This window comes from Silene latifolia, chromosome X (assembly GCF_048544455.1).
Source record: "Silene latifolia isolate original U9 population chromosome X, ASM4854445v1, whole genome shotgun sequence".
Taxonomy (NCBI): Eukaryota; Viridiplantae; Streptophyta; class Magnoliopsida; order Caryophyllales; family Caryophyllaceae; genus Silene; species Silene latifolia.
In genome coordinates, this window is record NC_133537.1 from 343379554 (window position 1) to 343399685 (window position 20132).

At 34.8% G+C, this 20132-nt stretch overlaps 1 protein-coding gene across 1 annotated transcript; it reads left to right on the forward strand.

Annotated features, from left to right (window-relative positions):
* Nucleotides 1-15852: 15852 nt before the first annotated feature.
* Nucleotides 15853-19765, forward strand: LOC141619673 (protein CHLOROPLAST J-LIKE DOMAIN 1, chloroplastic). Its single transcript, XM_074436689.1, has 10 exons — nucleotides 15853-16064; nucleotides 16507-16612; nucleotides 17313-17417; nucleotides 17593-17670; nucleotides 18095-18150; nucleotides 18419-18476; nucleotides 18586-18711; nucleotides 18818-18913; nucleotides 19349-19420; nucleotides 19518-19765. The coding sequence occupies exons 1-10, from the start codon at nucleotides 15940-15942 to the stop codon at nucleotides 19578-19580; spliced, it is 885 nt and encodes a 294-aa protein (XP_074292790.1). The 5' UTR covers nucleotides 15853-15939; the 3' UTR covers nucleotides 19581-19765.
* The last annotated feature ends 367 nt before the right edge of the window (nucleotides 19766-20132 follow it).

Genomic DNA, 20132 nt, shown 5'->3' on the forward strand with positions numbered 1-20132 from the left:
GTGACAAATGAATGGCGGCTGACAAATGAGAAACAAATGCTAATATGGTATTGATTTGCCCCGTCTTGAGCTTGTGACGGATACCTTCTGTCACAAATGAGAATTCCCAGGAGACCCGGGTTCAAGCCTCCAAAGAGCAAAATAATTTTGTGGAACATTCTTGGCCTGAGTCCATGCCTAATAGACTTCGAGCGTGTCACCCTTAGGTGGTTTACCTAATATACGTGGTTTGCAGGCTATCACGTACACCCGCGGGTTTACCCAGTACGCACCGAAGATAGCGGCTGCGGGTTCCCTCGTTACCAAAAAAAAAAAGGGACGTGCTTTTTCACATACGAATTTTACTCTTTCACATACGATTTTTACGATTTTATCCTTGTCATTTTTTTCTCCCAAAAAACCCAATACAACTCACCCACCCAACCATCAACAACCACCCACCCCCTCCCTCCACAGTCCTCCGCCGTACCCACCCACTGACATCCCCTCCCTTGCTCCAGCCAACCCACCAGACCACCAGGGCACCGTTCAAACCCGGAAAAACCCGTTCAGACCCGAGACCGTATTTCAATGAGGATTGTTGATGAAATCGTAAAACATATGTTTAATATGAGTCGAATAGTGGAATGGTAGTGGATTATGATAATATTGTATTTTATTGTTGGTGGGGGATAAATTAGTACTTGCATTTAATGCAGGATTATTTAATGAGAATACTCTAAACTATTGGAGTACTTCTCAAAATACTCTGAACTCAATTTTAACTACCAATATACTCAACTACTACACTCATCCGCTTTTAATAGAATTGGTCATTTGTTGACTTGTTGTACCAAGTAAAAGGTAGTACAAGTCCACCTTTCTCCTTATACCACAATCTTCATCTTCCTGTTCTTCTTTTCTAACTTCAACCTGCATTTTTTTTCAAAATGTTTTTCTATTACGATCGTTTATTATCACTCATTTCCCTTTATTATTTGTTAGAGAATTAGGGTTTAGGCTACGACGGCTATCGTCAAGGGTTTAGTCTATTAGTATATAAAGACACATGTATTGAATCAGAAACATATAATTCAATAATACAATTATTCTCTTATGAAATATATATATCTCTCTCCTAGAGTTCTATATTATTTCCTCCATTCTTCCAAAAATAATCTCATATTCATCTTCACACAATCACTCTCAATCAAATCTTCTTCACACTAACCCCTCACACTGATCCATCACATAACTGACCCGTAGCTCGCCGGATAAAACCTGCTTTCACCACCACCCCTACCTGATTCCACTTCCTCAAACTCATTGTCTCTCCTCCCTTTAAACCCGCCTCCAGTCACCACACTCCCTCTTTTACACAGACCGCTACCCAATTCCACTTCCTCAAACTCCGTGCTTGATATCTCCGAAAATCCTACTGCTTTATACACCCAACTAGTTGAATTCTCGCGGCTTGTGCATTTCTCGGCAATATTTTCTTGCCATTTTGGGGAAGTGATTGTTTTAGTCAGTTAGATCTCCCCAACATTGATCACCACTCACCGGTCCTTGTCTTAATGAAATTGATTTTAAGTGATTGGATTAAGTGAATTGAAGAGGGTCTGCGATTTTACATGTATGGTTGAGATGGCCTTGGGAAATTTTGATTTGTACATCCTGTATACACAAAACTAAATATGTTTTGGGGAGGATTAATTTGTTTTGGAGAGGATTAATGAGGTTTTGGTGTTTTGGAGAAGAAAGAGAAGATTAATGGTGTTTAATAAAAGTAGACAAGAATACAAGAAAGATAAGGGTTAAAAGAAAAAGAAATCGGCTCAGCGGGTAGCCCTTCCACCTGTTATAATAAAAGCGAAGGAGTGTAATAGTTGATTATATTGGTAGTTAAAATTGAGTTTTGAGTATTTTGAGAAGCACTCCAATAGTTTGTAGTATTCAAGTTAAATAATCATTTAATGCACATCAAATCTTGTCATGCATGCTTAAGACAATCACGTCCAACATCCCTTCAAACATCAGCCAATATGCAAATCAAATATCACAAATTTTTTCATAAATTTAACCTACAATCTGTTGGGAAATGTGTCCTCAACAATAGTGCGATTACATGATTTAAATATCATTATTAAATCTCATTTTAAAGAATACAATTGGGAAGTAATATTGTTACTGTCAACTGGTCAACATATATCGGTAATGATTGGCTGACTAGAGTTTGACATTACTGTCGTGTGACGGTGGTGATCAGTTGACCCCCTAGGTCATACCTAAAGGGCAATACTCTTAATTGATTATTTAATTAATCGTATAATGTTACGAGTTAATTAAATTACTTGAAAATTGACGGACGATTTTGGAAGTATAATTTACGTATCATTTTGAAATGTGATTAAATGAGATACGGTCTGAGTAATTGAATTGTATCATTACTCGGATGAAATTAATGTTTAAAGAAACAATCAAAAATTGAATGAATTATTATAAATACAATCAGTTGTGATTTATAAATGGTAAAATTTTTGGCACAAGTAATTATGAAATTACTAAGTCAATTTTTGTATGTGACGTATTTTTGATGATACGTTGATTTTTAATATGTTAAAAATACATAACAAATTTATGTGACATGTGACATGTGACATATTGACAATTGACAAAAATAATATGGAATCCATATTAACTCAAGTGGGCCGAAAATTAGAGGAGTGTTAAGCTAATTATATGTTGAATATAATTAGTGGAGGGCATGATGATTACCCTAGTCACTAGCCATGCAACCCTATGGTTTATTGTAAAGAACAATTTTTCCATGCATTGGCTCCCCTCCCACTACCCTTGTCCGGTTTTTAAGAAGAGAAAAAACATTTGGTTTTTCTCTTAATTTTTACCTCATATACAATAATGTAATTGTATTGTTCATTCACTTTTCTACTCATCCAAAAATTAGTGTTTTAGAGAGATAAAATGCTCTCTACTTCTCCTCCATTAAAACCGAAATATATAAGTGTTAGAAAATATTTTGGTTCAATTTTCTACAAGATTAATATTATACTAGATCAAATAATATTAATTAGATTAAGAGAAAGCCTTGGGTATAAAGCTTAGGGAGAGATCTTATACTTAGATCTTTGTTCTTCCATAAGGATAAGCTCAAGAACAAGAGAGAAAGGTGATCTCTCTTGTGCCCTCTAAACCGAAATCATCAAAGTAAGGACATGATTTCTTCTCTATATTATTATTGTTTGCATGCATAAAATCCGTAATTAATTTTATGACAAATTATTTTGACATATATGAGTATGTTAATATGTATATGAATCTACATTTCCTTCAATCGGTATCAGAGCCACGGTTGTTTGCATGCAAATTGGTTAAAAGTTTTTCCGAGTTATATGAATAACAAAATAAAACTTGTAAAATTTGTGTTATTATGATATATCACGAAATAATTACATGCATGTTAATATTTCTGGTCCTAAAGTGTTTTAGGATATTTTGGTTAATTTTTCGGATTTTTATTGTTCATATTTAATAATAATGACATTTAAATGTGATTTTATGAGTAAAAATGTCATTTTTGGTCGAAAATTAGCTATACTTCGAATTTTCACTTGGTTTTTGGATATGTTGTTACATATATTATTTTGAGATAACCTGTAAATTTTCATAATTTTTGGACTTGTTATGCTCGAAAAATGAATTTTTCATCATTAAATTCGGATTTAAGAGAAAAATAGGTTAATATGAGTTAAATTTCGAATCTGGTCATAGAAAATTAATATGTTGTCACATGAAATTTTACAAGATGTGTGTAAAATAATTGGCTATAAAGAAGTCTTTTAGCATGATTTATGAATTTTTGAAGAAAAATGGCATAAATAGTGACATTATTAGTTGAAAATTAATAAAACATAATCTATGACTTAGGAAAAACGTCTAATGTTGCATTTTATTATCTTTTTCAGATCTAAAATTGAAAAGTTAATGAAAATAATTTTTCCATGTTTTTATGATTATTTTATTAAATATCGATAAACCGCAACATTGTTTTTCCGGAAAAATTTCGAAATTTTTAACCTAAGATTTTGAACATTATGAGTGTCATGGAATTTTTCCAGAATGTTCATGAATTTAAATTTCAAATTTTGAATTTATTTGAAATTTTTGGATTTATTTGAAGTTTAATAGCTTATTTTTGTAATTTTTTGTCCATTTATGAACAATTTTGTAAATAAAAGTTAATTATGGTCAAATTACTAGTGAAGACTATATTTTGAGTCCTAAAAGGTTAGGGTAATTAACTTATGCATAAATATGAGTTTGTGCATTTTTGTGATTATAAAATGTTGAAATCACGCAAATCCGTAAAAACCGAGTAATATACGATATTGGCAAATTAAAGGCGATTTAGCATAAAATTGAGCATGTTTATACATATTATAATGCTGCATTTTTCTTATGATTGTCATAATTTTAGTTTATGTAATTTTGAATTATGTAATTTTACTTAGTATGGCCTTAGATTTTAATTGGTATTTCCCGAAATGTATGGGAATATCGATTCGGTTGTAATTTTATTGTGATCTCGTATCACCGTTTTGTAATTTAATAGATTTATTTTATTTAGTTACAAATGTATAATAGGAAATTATGTAATTTATTATGTAATTTTATTCATTCCGGAGTTCCCAAAGACGGATTTCTTCAAGAATGACGATACATAAAGACGGTGTTACCTCGAGATGCGTGCCACAACCGAAGTTCAAGGGACCAATGGAGTTGGTTTCCGAATATGTAATAGTTAAAGAGTTTTTCTATTTTAGGAAAGGCCATACTAGGATTTATTTATTTTTATGCTTGCATTTTATTTTATGTCACATGCATTGCTAAATCGCCATAACTAAACATGCATTGTCTTTTTATCGAGTTCCTCGACCATGTCAATTAGAATTATCGTAGTTCACCGCTTTAGTTCACTTAAAATGTGATAGATAATAAATTGACATGACCTCTCGCTAAAACAATTAATTGAGACATAGCCTTACCAAATAGTAGAAACCATGAAAACCTATTTCGTGAGGGAGTGCACTCGGCCACACCGGGGTACAAACCTTGTTACGTAGGGAAAGTGGGTGATGAATGTTAATCCACCGAATTCATGTTGATAAGGGATGTATCGGCTACCCCGTGCCCAAGTTGATGTGGGTTTGGATAATGGACACATTTATTCGAAATTTGGATTGAACTCAACAAAAGTATTTAATAAGGGATGTATCGGCTACCCCGTGCCCTTGTTGATGTGTTTTGGGCTATAGATAAACATTAGAGTAATTTTATCAACCAAGAGTTCTAAAAGTAGAATCGATTAAAAGGTTAATCCACCGAGTTATATTGATGAAGGTTGCATCGGCTACCCCGTGCCTAAGTTAATATGAATTTGGATCTTGGAATCATTTATCATAGTTGGGTAGAGGTCACTATGTAAATGCTATACTTGTTTACAAGTATTAATAAAACGATGAATGTTAAGTTTTCCATTATTTCGTTATAAGATTGTTCTATTTCTTTACCACAATACATATACGATATCATTTCGTTTTTGATTCAAATCTCCATTAAAATATCGTAACTAAAGACAAATATGAATTTGCTTCTAAAACCTCAAATGTACCATTGCTAAGGATCTCTTGTAAAGAGTATAGATTAAAGTTATTCATTATCAAACAGGTTTTTGATTCTTGACTAACACATCTACTTGCAATGGATTGTTATTCATATACTTAATTGAATTAAGTATCTTGAAGCGATAAATTGTTTTGGTAATTAGATTTGTTGGAATTCGTAATTGACCAAAATAACGCAACCACTTCAATGAAAGTTTTAAGGCTAAAACGATTAAATTGAAGAGTAATCTTCATAAGATTCAACTTTGCTTCTATAAGTAAAGACTCATTGAAATGAGTGGGAGCATTCTCTTAAACCGTTAAGATAAGGACGAGGTTCAAGAAGTAAAGATTATATTGGAATTGATAACAAGGTAATGTTAAAGGTAAAGTTGTTGAGAATAACGATACTAAACCTATCAATCCCCACCGATAAAGTTTCCATTGTCTTAAATGTTGGACACGAGAAAGGAAACTACCCCAAATTATTGAAGAATCAACAAGTTAGTTGTGGGACATCTAATGGGACATTCTTCTTTAAAAATGTTTATTTGATTAAACATAAAATTTTGCTAATACTACTTCGTCAATATTAGAAACCAGTGGAGGTTTTCATCATTATGTTTGATACATAGGATGATTAGAATATGACGACTAGCAACAATGAAGTTGAGAGAAAGAGTAATTGTGTACTCAATCTAGTTTTTGGATTTGGAGTTGTACTTAATTGTGACTATTAAGTACATAAACTCTAAATAAGAATATAAACTTGTTAAGAGACAAAAGAGGTTTTCACTTCTGTGACCCTATACACCACGATTTGATGAATGGCTAGCCCATTATCAAGGTGATTATATTCTAAACCAAACTAGAATGACATATCATATAGATGATGTAAGATTCAAATTGGTAACCCAAGATTAAACCTTAAATTTTGGAATGATGAATGCAAAGAGTTATCTAGTACTCTTGAAACCATTAGATTGTTAATGGTATATGCGTATCTTGTATTCAAAGCAAGATGTCTCGTGCCTTTTGGTTGAAAAGGAGATCGAGGTTGTAAATCATTGATCCAAAATAGGTTGATCATTTTCTTTTATCAACGATTTAAGTTGACACTAGTGTGTTCACTTAATAAGGTAAATAGAGAAATCCTTGAAGAAGTTCAAAAGTTCAAGGAATCACGATTTAGTCGTGATGGGATTATCAAAGTGAAGACTTTGATATAAGCCAAAGGAAATGTGATATAGTATCACAAGTTAATCTCTCTTATCACGCATCATGGAATAATGTGTGATTGGATAAGAATTCAAACGATATTCAATATGGTTTGAACTTTGATCAAGTTACTTTGAGTCACTTGATCCTTTTGGGGATTTTATCATTTTTGTCTAAATTATTTTTCCACTAAATCAAAACATATGAGATATGAAATGGTAAGGGTACCATGCTTGTAAGTTTTCACAAGAAACAAATGCTCATTTTCCCTTTCAATTTTCACGAGTACGACGGGTTTGCGGCTCATGAAGCTGTCTTTCTAAAATACAAGTTTATTTTTAGAAGACAGAGTGGGAGAAATTATTCAAAGAGCCACAAAGATGTTATGTCGCAAGAAACTGGTCTTTCTTGGCTACGTGAGATGTTTTGTGTAAAACGTTGTCGCAAGAAACTGGTCTTTCTTGGCTACATGAGACGTTTTGTGTAAGACATTGTTTCTTCAAAACCTAGGAGGTTAAAATTCGTCACTTGTTAAAAATGATGAATTCATGTTACTTTTAAGAAAGTAAAGAGCTTATAACTTACAAAGAAATTGTTTGATTCAAGATTGATTACTTCTGGAAAGTAATGAACATATGACTTACATAAGAGTGTTTAAGTCACAACTCAATACAAGGCTTAGAGCCATGAAAATCCGAAATAAAAAGGCTTGATTAGTTGCAAAGGGTTTTGCACTAATAAAGAGAAATTTCAAGGTTTGATTGGTTGCAAAGGTTTTTGCACCAATTGAAATGCTTAAACCTATTTGGATCTTCTTAGGGATTGTGTTTCATTATAATGAAATACATAGCGAGTGAATCTAAAACCCACTTCTTCAATTAGAAGGAATGTATTCAATACATATCTTGAAGTTTTGAAGATTCTTGCAATCCTAAGATAATGTGAAACTTAAGAGAGGGTCTTAAGTAGGACATCAATGAGTTAGAATCAACATTTTGATCATGTGATAAAACATTTCTCGATAAGTCAAGAAGTTGTGTTTATACATGGAGTTTAGTGGGAGTTACGGAAAATTTTAATTAGTCCGATATGTGGATGACATATTGATCATTGAGAATGATTTAAGACTTTTGGAGTAATATAATACATCTTTAATATCTAGATTTATGCAGATAAATCCACCTGATATTAGCGTCAGTAAGAAGTCTTATGTTGATAAGATTCATGACTAGTTCAATTGAATTGAACGTATTTGATTGATTCCATTTGCTTCCGCTGCCGGATCAATTAAATGAGTTATGATGTATAACACTTCATATACTTTGAGTATGATGAATTGTTTTCAAAATCGAATTTAAGTAATCTTTACCTAATATGTAAAGATTACCCTTAAGTGCTTACAGAAGCATTAAGGAAGTGAAGCAAAGTGTTTATGATGCAATTTTGTGTAAGGGTGTTACACAAGTGACAATTGACAATTGAGGTTGCGCATGGTTTCCGACAAAACCATAATCAAAACACATTAGGATGGTTAAGATACCATTGTTGCTATGATAACTAAGAAGTAGATTTTCTAGAATCGTTCTAGGCAATAAAGAACAATGAGAGATATTTATAACGGAAATTGAGTACACTTGCAATCATGAGATGTGCAAGAGGATAAGTCCCACACACTGTGAAAACAGTGGGAGCTATTCTTAGGCTAAGAGGGCCTATGTCTTGATTGGATCTTGACACGTACTCAGAAAGTTTTGTGATGCAAATGTATACATTACAAAGGAAAACGAATATGTAGTAAAGTTGAGTAAGGTACAAGAAGTTGATAAAACCTACTAACCAAAGCCTTCTCATAGGCTAAACATGATGAGTCATGTCATTTCAATTGAATTGAAATGAACAACTACATACAAGATCAAATTAGATTATAGAACGTGAAATAGTAATCAAGCATTGACTATTCATATGTGATAATCGCATTTATCGTTCGAGTTTTACTTTAAAACTCTTCTATTATACTTTGTTACATCCAAACGGGTTGTAGTGACAATTGAACCCCGTTAAAGTGAACACGGATTAACATTGTATTCGCCCATAGTCACTTGTATGAGGTGACGTCTCGAATTGACTAGAGTGTGATGCGATTGATGGCAAGTTCAAGTGCCATGGAGTCATGTGAGATGACTAGTCGATCACATAGGCAGACTGTTATGAATTTTTTGTCGGGCCTAATGACCGCTTATAGAGTTCTGGCAAATTATATAGCCTGGTCGTGGCGAGAGCTGCTATAGTATTCAAATGAGTCGATTCTTTTGACTAAAGACTATTCACCTAAGATGGCTCAGTTTCAGATTAACTTTGATTTGTGTTACTACGACCTTCGTAAATGGGGTCAAATGGGCATATTTTGGGTTATGATGGCTGTGGCTAGTCGAAGGAATGAGTGCGATAGAATTGTCCATCCCCTTGTCGGGTTAAAACAATATCTCGGGGCCACTCAAGAGTAATGAATCGGAAATGCGTGGCCACGCTCGGAAGGTATCCGAGTGGATAAATCCGGTCAATCGGTTATTCTCCGGATCGAGGAAACCACTCTCGATATGATCACTTGCAAGTACGACCTGAAAGACACCTTGCATTGAGTGGGAGATAGTAATAGGACAAGAGAATTGGTAACGCACACTTGTCGAGGACAAGTGGGAGATTGTTGGGAAATGTGTCCTCAACAATAGTGCGATTACATGATTTAAATATCATTATTAAATCTCATTTTAAAGAATACAATTGGGAAGTAATATTGTTATCAAATGGTCAACATATATCGGTAATGATTGGTGACTAGAGTTTGACATCTTGTCGTGTGACGGTGGTGATGGTTGACCCCCTAGGTCATACCTAAAGGGCAATACTCTTAATTGATTATTTAATTAATCGTATAATGTTACGAGTTAATTAAATTACTTGAAAATTGACGGACGATTTTGGAAGTATAATTTACGTATCATTTTGAAATGTGATTAAATGAGATACGGTCTGAGTAATTGAATTGTATCATTACTCGGATGAAATTAATGTTTAAAGAAACAATCAAAAATTGAATGAATTATTATAAATACAATCAGTTGTGATTTATAAATGGTAAAATTTTTGGCACAAGTAATTATGAAATTACTAAGTCAATTTTTGTATGTGACGTATTTTTGATGATACGTTGATTTTTAATATGTTAAAAATACATAACAAATTTATGTGACATGTGACATGTGACATATTGACAATTGACAAAAATAATATGGAATCCATATTAACTCAAGTGGGCCGAAAATTAGAGGAGTGTTAAGCTAATTATATGTTGAATATAATTAGTGGAGGGCATGATGATTACCCTAGTCACTAGCCATGCAACCCTATGGTTTATTGTAAAGAACAATTTTTCCATGCATTGGCTCCCCTCCCACTACCCTTGTCCGGTTTTTAAGAAGAGAAAAAACATTTGGTTTTTCTCTTAATTTTTACCTCATATACAATAATGTAATTGTATTGTTCATTCACTTTTCTACTCATCCAAAAATTAGTGTTTTAGAGAGATAAAATGCTCTCTACTTCTCCTCCATTAAAACCGAAATATATAAGTGTTAGAAAATATTTTGGTTCAATTTTCTACAAGATTAATATTATACTAGATCAAATAATATTAATTAGATTAAGAGAAAGCCTTGGGTATAAAGCTTAGGGAGAGATCTTATACTTAGATCTTTGTTCTTCCATAAGGATAAGCTCAAGAACAAGAGAGAAAGGTGATCTCTCTTGTGCCCTCTAAACCGAAATCATCAAAGTAAGGACATGATTTCTTCTCTATATTATTATTGTTTGCATGCATAAAATCCGTAATTAATTTTATGACAAATTATTTTGACATATATGAGTATGTTAATATGTATATGAATCTACATTTCCTTCACAATCTTCATCAACAATTGAAAAACTGAAGACGGGATGTGAAAACTTGTCATTAAAACCACCCAAAGAAAATATGTCTGACATCGACATTAAAGCCGACGATAAAGTCTGCCCTAGCAATGTCGAAATTTTTGATGTTGCAAATGGAATTGTTGATGTTGAAAACAAGTATTGTGTATTTTGTGATGGTAATGATGAAGATTTCGTAACGACGTTGATGAGTAAAGGTGTGTACTTTTGAATTTGAAGTTTTTGTCTTTGTTTGTTAGATTTTAGTTTGTTGATTAGATTTGAGTTCGTGAGATTAATGGACAATTTTAGATCAAAATTTGAGCATGTATGAATTTGTTGGTGTTATTGAAGCAATTATAGATGTTGGTTTAGTTCATGATTATGAAGATTAGCTAATGTGTTTTAGTGTATATGTACTAATCTTATTTGAGCTCATGAAGATTATAAAGATTTGAGTTCATGAGATTATAGATTAGATTAGCAATTATGAAGATTAGATTTGAGCTCATGAGCTTATGAAGATTATGAAGATTAGCAATTATAGATGGGCTTATTTTGTCATAGGTACTAATATTTCACATGTTACTATTTTAATGTTCATTGTAACCATTTTAGAGTTCAGTGTTATCACTTTAACCAACACTTAAAACTTTGTTGCTTCATATATGTTACCATTGTAGTGTACAGTGTGACCTTTTTTGTAGTGTAAACTGTTGGGACAGACACAATTTCAACAGACCCTGAAATAAACAAAGGACAACTCTCAGGGAATGCAGTTAACTTGATTAATGTTGTAAAAATAGTAAATGGTCATGAAAATTCATGAAAATTGGTGAAAATTCAGTTAAGATGGTAAACTTAAACTATACCAAATCTCAAAATTTTACACACAATCTAAGTATTTTTAATAAATGGAAAACCAGACTGATACAGATTTAATTCTCATACAGTTTTCTCAGTGAACTTGAATGACTCTTTCTTTGACTTAGTAACCAGAATATAATTGTTAAACCCTCCCTCAAGCAAGCACATAGGTTAATTTTAATAATTTGGGAGCCTGAATGAATTTACTCAAGCAAACACAGAGCAAACTCACAGCAGATATACAATGCAAACACAGACCGTCTTTCTTAAATGCAAGGGTGGTTGAATACATAATATTACCCTCTGAAAATATGACCTTTGACATGAAATCGAAGTGACCAACATCGTAAGGGCATATCAACCATGGCATTTGTGTAGTAATAGAGACTAATGACGGACACGGCCCAACGTAAACCAACTCCATATCAGGATCCTTTGCCTTCATAGCAGAATAATACTCCAAAAGTGGCCAGCATACGGAAGTAATGATTTCTTCCTCAACGTTCATGCAGATGTAGACAAAGATATTATTGCCTACCAGAGAGGCCACATGCACCTTCTGATCTTCACCAGCATCAAAATGTTTTCTAACAACATAGTCCGTTTCCCATGAACAAGCATCGACTCTAAGGTAACATTACTTATCTTGTTCGCCTCTTTCTGGAACATGAGTTCTTTAGAAAAAGGATATGCACGCATTCCAAATTCGCGTACAATATATGCACAATGTGGATCTGTAAATCCCTTTTCAACAATTATCAACTCATCATTTCCCCATGATCTACAGAGTCGCTTCAGCCTAAGGCTTACCCACCTCTTGTAAGGCAAGACCCACCATGATATATTTCTCTTCTCTAGGACTCGATTAATATGTTTTTGAAACAAGACCGGGTCTGAGTTTTCCGTATTGAAGGGAAAATAAACGACAACGATTTCAAATGTCTTACCAACATCTTTACAACGGTCATGTATGTGATGAAGGGTAGGTATGAGATAACCCTTTAAGCAAAGGTACACCCCCACTGTCTTCTCTTGGAGCTGACTAATTGATATCGTCTCAGACAACAAATCTTTACTTCTTTTCATGTCGTTGTTACGGAAAAGCGTTGTCAAGGGTGAGCAACAAAAAAGATTACAAAGTGAACGAGAACTCAATGATTCGTTTTCTTCTTCACGATTCATGTTTCCGATTACCTGATCCGTAAAGGGAAAGGCATCAACTCTGTATCTCTTACAATAATCAAAGTGTTCTTGGAATTTATCAGCAAATTGAAATAGTGAGTGAATAAGGAAGACGATATTGGAATTTAGTATATATAGGTTTATTTATGGAAAATGAGTTGGCTGATGGTTATCCAAATTCGGGTCAGATTCGTATTCGTATTACATACAAATACAAATATATTAGCTTTCTTTCGAGCAATTAATAAAGGAAGCTTTTTTTTTTTTCGAGTGATTACAGAGGTCTATGTTTTCAGAGATACTGAGTCTACAACTTTTATAAACTATATATACTCCATACATGAGACTCTAAAAAAGTTATTTAATTCAATCCGGGACAAATTTGTATAACTCTTCCAAAAATAATACTCCCTCCAATTCACAATAAACCTCCATATTTCCTTTTTCGGTTATTTCCTTTTTTGGTAAGTGTTTGTGTGGTCCAAATTTAATTGTATGGTGGAGTAGTGTATTTGTGTGGTCCAAATTTAATTATATGGTGGGGTAGTGTGTTTCCTTAATTTTTGTGCCAAAATGAAATTGCAGGTTTATTGTGAATTGGAGGGAGTAGTTTAATAATACAATCTTATCCCTATTTGCATACAACTCTTCCAAAAAACCAATATATACGCTTCCAAATAATTAATTCCACTACCTAGAATATATTTAGAAAAAAAAAGATACACGAGGATATTATATCTAAAATATTACACAGTGACACAAATACAACACCTACAACCGATTTTATATATACTTGATGCCCTTGCTTAACTATTTGACTTATTTCCATTGTTTTTCTGTCTTTCTACGTAATTTTTCAATTCGCTCATGGTACTACATTATTGCTATTGATTAATAACTTTAATGTTTTTTTTTTCTTTTTTTTTTTTGCAGCGCAATTACGTTTACAAAGACGGATTACTTCATTATTGCGTTATTTGCTTGGTCTCTACTATATATATACAGATAAAGGTAAGAATAGTCGGGAGTCGAGATTAGACTGACCATGAAAATAAACGTGGCTGCCAGAGACCCAAACGGGGCGTATTTTATCGCCACAAGTGCCCGGATATGAGAACATGATGGTGGCGGAGCTGATGGAGGCCCAGGGGAGCGGCTGGAATGATGCGGTGCTCTCGGTGCTGCTATTACCTTTCGAAATTAATCGTGTTAAAAACATCCGTCTGAGTGTGACAAAACCGGTGGATGATTGGTATTGGGTGGCGGAGAAGGATGGCGAGTTTACTGTTCGGTCTGCTTATAGGAGGCTGACGGGTAATAGGGATGCTTTGGAACTCGGAGGGGTGTCGAATTGGGAGAGGGAGAGGTGGTTGTGGAATAGGCTTTGGAAAGTCCCGGTTTGGCCCCGAGTGAAGCTCTTCTTCTGGCAATTGTGCAGCGAGGCATTGGCAACAAGAGCGAATATTGCAAATCGAGTACGAGGTGAGTCTGATTTTTGTTCTTTATGTAATTCCTTTAATGAAACGAGTTTGCATCTTTTCCGTGATTGTGCTATCGCTAACCGGGTTTGGGAGAGTCTGGGCTTGAATATGGGGGAAGGGGAAGGGTCTGGGGTGCGTGATTGGGTCGAAGATCGGTGGAGGGAGATGGGGTGTAGGAAGCATGTTGTTTTTATGGTGGGTTGTTGGGCGTTGTGGGAGCATCGTAACAAAGTGATCTTCGATGCTAGGGATGCGGTTTTGAAGAGGGTGGAAGATGTGGTGGATGAGATGGAAGGGGGAGGGTTTTTGGTGACACGAAATGGGCGCAGGGGTAGGGAGAACACGGCTGGAGAGGTTGTGTCGGGATGGGAGGTTCCTCCGGCGGACTTTGTTAAAATTAATGTGGATGCCGGGGTAAAGGAGGGAATTTGGGTGAGTGTGGGTGTGGTTTGCCGAGACGAAAGAGGCAAAGTGCTATGGGGTTTTTCGTTGGTGCAGGACCTCGCTTGGGAAGCCCATTTAGCGGAAGCAAATGCAGTTTTCGAAGGGGTTAGAGAAGCTGCAAGACGTGGACACTCAAGGATCGTGGTGGAGAGCGATTGTTTAGCTGTGATCGACGCCCTTAAGAAGAAAGCTAAAGGCAGGAGCATGTTATCGTTACTGTTGGACGATATAATTTTCTTATGTAATTCTTTTTCGTCGGTTCTATGGTCGTACACTAGGCGTGACAACAATATTGTCGCTCATTCGTTATCTCATTCTTTAGATAGTGTAGTTGGTCGAGTAGAGTGGTCGGGTGTGCTACCTCCGATTGCAAACAATGCTGTTAATTTTGATTCTCGTTTAATATATTAGAGCCTTTGGGCTTTACCCTAAAAAAAAAAAAGTTACTCCCTCCTATTCACCATTTTCTTCCCTATTTCCTTAAACGGATTATTCAAGTTTTCTTCCCCTTTCTTTTTTTGAAAAACTTTTACTCTTATTTTATTCATTCCTCTCTCCTATCACCAAACCCCACTCAACTCACAATTCCTTATTTAATTCTTATTTATTCATTCCTCTCTCCTATCACCAATTAAACCAAACCTCACCCAACTCACACAATTCATACTTTATTCTCCTCCTAAAATCTTGTGCCCACAACAAAGGGGAACAAAATGAAGAATAGGAGGGAGTATTTAATCACAAAATCTCATTTGTGACCAACACTATCCGTCACTTTGGAGTGACGGATATCATTTTACCTCACAAAGTATCCACTTTTTCTCTCTGCAACACTATTCATGTGGTCCCCTTTCTCCACTAACCCATTTTGTTACCATTTTAACTCACAAAATATCCGTCACAAATGGTGACCCGTCACAAGGGAGACCAATTGGTATTTAATAAGGACTTGAACTTTAACTTTTTCTCAAGATACCTCTGTCTTAACCAAATAGGCGAGAGTCGGGATTAGACCGACCATCAACACAACCTCCCGTCTCACCAAAGAGCCCTAACTAAAAATCCTAAACCATCTCTCTCTATATCTCTCTTCATTGAGCAATTAGAGCTCTGTAAAAATGGCGACAACAACTTCAAATATCTTATCTTACTCTCCTACTTTACACTTCCCGCTTAAGAATTCTCACTCTCCCAAGTTTTCCCTCGCATTTTCGCCTTTTACTTCTTCTTCTTCTTCGTTCAGGTAATTTCATTTTAATTGTAATTGCATCCCCTAATTAGCTGAATTTGTTTTTTATTTACAAATTTGTATTCTTGATTGTCAATTTTTTTTGTTAATTAGGGTTCCTGAAGTAATTACAACTCTAATTAGTTAAATGTGTTACCTTGATTTAATTTCCTTTGAATTATAACTAAAGTTTGGGTTTTTTTTTATTAGGGTTCTGTGATCAACAACCCTAATTAGTTGAATTTGCTGGTTGTTAAATGTGTTATCTTGATTGTTAATTTCGTTTGAATTGTACTCCGTCATTAAATTTTGTGTTTTTTTGGTTAATTAGGGTTCTTAGAATTTATGTGATCAACAACCCTAATTAGTCCAATTTGGTTTATGTTAAATATGTTATGGTAATTGTTGATTTCCTTTGAGTTGTAGCTAAAGTTTGGTTTATTATTTTGTTAATTAGGAGTCTAAAGATTAAAGTAATCCCACAAAACGCTGTGAGAAGGGTAGTTTGTGCGGCTGCTTCGGCCGCTGGAAGTTCTAGCAATGCTGAATTCAATCCTTATGAGGTAATGTTGCTCCATTTGTGAAAGTTTTACTCCCTTCATCCCTATTTTATTGTCCTATATTCCATTGTGTGAGGATTTAACGCTGCGAGAAGGGTAGTTTGTCCTATACGCTTGAATAATGAGAAGTTAGTGTGGTGGAAAAGGTGGCACTAGTAGTTAGTTTTTGAGAAGTAACATCGAAGGTTTAAACTTTTTCGTCATTAAACATAGAAATTGGACAGTATTTATGTGATAAGTAATTTATGTTCTTCTAGGTCGAATTTCGATTGGTAGCTCATTTCAGTTTGTAGTGATTGAATCATGCTAAGAAAATACTCTTATTGATTGAGGGTGGATTTTGTACCATACTTTTGTGTCCCATCGTATGCCTCGTTGCATTCTCCTACACCACACCTTGGCGTACTCCTTGAATATTTGAAGGTTTAAACTATTGACGCTGGTAATTTTTTATCTCGAGTTCAAATTAATATCGTTATTTGGTGACAGAGAGTAAGTTAGGTTGTGATTCTTTGAGTCTCTAGTTCTTCATATTACTGTTGATATTTAACATAGAGCGACAAAAATTTGGACGGGTTTTGGGGATAGCGTTTGTGGTATTGCATGACCGGTTATATCATACAAAAATGTAGCCTCTGGATTGTCATGTCTCTCTTTATTACGAGTGTTGATATAAATCGGGTTCTATGTGCTATTAAATTAGGTGCTCGGAGTGAACCCTATTGAGGGATTTGACATGATTAAGGCCTCATATACCAAAAAACGTAAAGATGCTGAAAGAAGAGGAGATGAAGCAACTGTCAACCTGGTAGGCATCTTCTGATGAACTTTATAGATTGTTTCAATCTGGAGATGTGATAACTTGATGAATTTAAGTTTATCGTCTTCAGTTTTTGAAAACTTTATGTAGGTAGAATGCTTTGTAAATATGCATCGACACGTTGTCGGATCGTACATTGTCTTATCGTTTGTTTGAATTTCAGTTAGAAAGAGCATATGATAAGATCATGATGGAACAATTAACTAAACGGAAGAAAGGCGAGACATTTGGCCAGTTCAAGGTAACATCTTTGAAACTTTCTCGGCCTAATCCGTGTCTATTGTTCAAAATTTTCTGGTGATTTAGATTTCATCTCACATGTTTAATGGATATAGCTTTTGTCTTTACAATCACACACATATATTTTACTGGCCTCATCAGCTGCTTTCTGCACATTACTTGTTTGTTGCTGCATTGGCCAATAGCCATGCATGTCACGGTGTTACTGCTTGCTATGTAATAGATATATTCAGATGCTTTAATCAGACTCAGACAGTCAAACACAATGTTGCTGCCATTTGTTCTTTAAAAAAGTTCGGAGCCAAATCAGCCAATGTTTGCATTTTCACGAGTTCAGATTTGTAGTTTTATTTGCTGATTAGATCTTCCCCTTTTTGTTATCTTTAGTGGCCAGTTATGTTTTTTCTTTGTTTTTTGGAACACAGGTTTCGAAGGATATAAAGTTTGCCGATAAACAACCAATTGTGCCATGGGGACCCAGGTTTGTTCTTGTGTTTTTTTTCCTTGGTTTTATATCGATTTTTTCTTTACCATGCTTTTTTTTTGTTCAAGAAAAGCAAGAAGCCAAGAATTCATGTTTCCATTGCATATTGAATCAAGATGCGCTTTAAATTTGGCAGTTTACTGCTAGTCTGCTAGAATGGAGTATCTTTTTGGGAGTCAATTTAGCAAATGATATCTTAATCTTTCTGGCTTTAATCTCTACTGCCTTCCTAATGATGTCATGTTGGAATGTCGTATGCTTGCAGATACAGCAAGTCTGATGTCAAAGATATGCGTATAAACATGGCCATAACGGCTGTATTTGTAAGTGGTGGATTGTTTTAAACTAGTAGTGAAAACTGCTTTTAAAATTCACTCAAGTTTTCAATTTAACTACTTATGAATTGTAGTAAATTACTAAATTCTATTGCAGACAGCTTGGATTTTCATCAAACGCAGTGCTGAATGGAAGCCAGTTCAGTTTTTGGCATTTGTATATGTATATCGACTTTTTGAAAAGTTGAAAAGCTTTGAAGCTCCCGCGTCCCCTGTTTTTGATGTGAGTGACCATGGAAGCCCGCACATGTTTAGTATTTTTTTAAAATGTTTTTATGGCGTAGTTGAATGAAACTGTTCCTCAATGTTTGACCATGTTGTGATTGTAGGAATACGGGGAGGAAGAAGGGCGCGGTATGCGGATGGGAAAACGCCTTCTTCGGTCCCTTTCTCTAGTATTTGGTTGTATTGCTCTTGCCTCCCTGGTAAGTTTATTTTGATAAATCATTTGACTAATTTCCCATGGTTCATCTTTTTAAGGGATTTAAAATCCCTTGTTTGGTTAGCAAATAAAGGTGAATGGAAATGGAGCGGGAGGGATCTATTTTCACTCCGCTTAGGCAAATAAAAATATTTCCTCCGTAGGAGAGATTTGGAGGGAAATTGTAGCCAAACACCCACACCTCATTCCCCTTCCGTTCCTTTCCCTCCTTCCCCCTCCCCTCCCTTTCCCTAATTCCCTCCTATTTCCGTATCCAAACAAGCACTTAGTTGAATACTCCCTCCGGCTTGCTATTTTCTTCCCATTTCATTATAATACTCCTCACATATATTAGAGAAATGGGAAGAAAATTAAAAGCCAGAGGGAGTACTTGCTTACATCTCGACCACATTCTTATGGGATCAATTTTCTCCTGTAGGCTTTTACGGGGGTCTTGAACCTGATCGAGGTAACTGGTAATTTCATACCTGCAGCTCTTTACAACAGTCAGGTAATGTTGAATACTTTAACCTATTTTATTCATATCCAGTGGCTAAACTCTCTTTGATTTTGAATCCATGTGACGTTTGTGTGATGTTCATCTGCAGGAACTGATAGTCACTACGACCTCAGCTATTATCCTCTACATCATGGCGAGTTACTATAGGTAATGATTCGAGTATCTGCTCAGTGTACAAACTTCGGCATGAAATTTTGTAGCTATTCACATTCGAATTCCGATGTTTCAAGTGAAAATCATCCACTGCTATTTGAGTTCTTGCATAGTGTAGCATGCCGATCCATTTGTAAAACTAACAAGATAAAGTTTAGTTTTTTCCTTCACGGTGAATTTCGCCTTTTACGGTATTAACTATTTTTTTTACGAAAGGCGAAATCGTGTTACACGCAAATAGCAACTTTACTTTGCAAGTTACTTTATTATGTTTTAAGTCACATTTCAGATATAAATTGAATAGTTACTTTTAAGGTGTCTCGTACTACTATGAGATGATCTTATCGTAGAAGAATTTCGCTCAATTTCTTTTTGCTTCGAAGCCCGAGGATTTATGATCAAACACATACAAAGAATATGACTTGGTTAGTGTCTCTAGAGTGAAACTTCAACATTTTTCGACTTATCAAGCAGTTTTGTCGCACTAGCAGTAGTCGCAAACATTATACACTAACCCGTAAGTACAAAACCATATTCTTGTTTACGACAG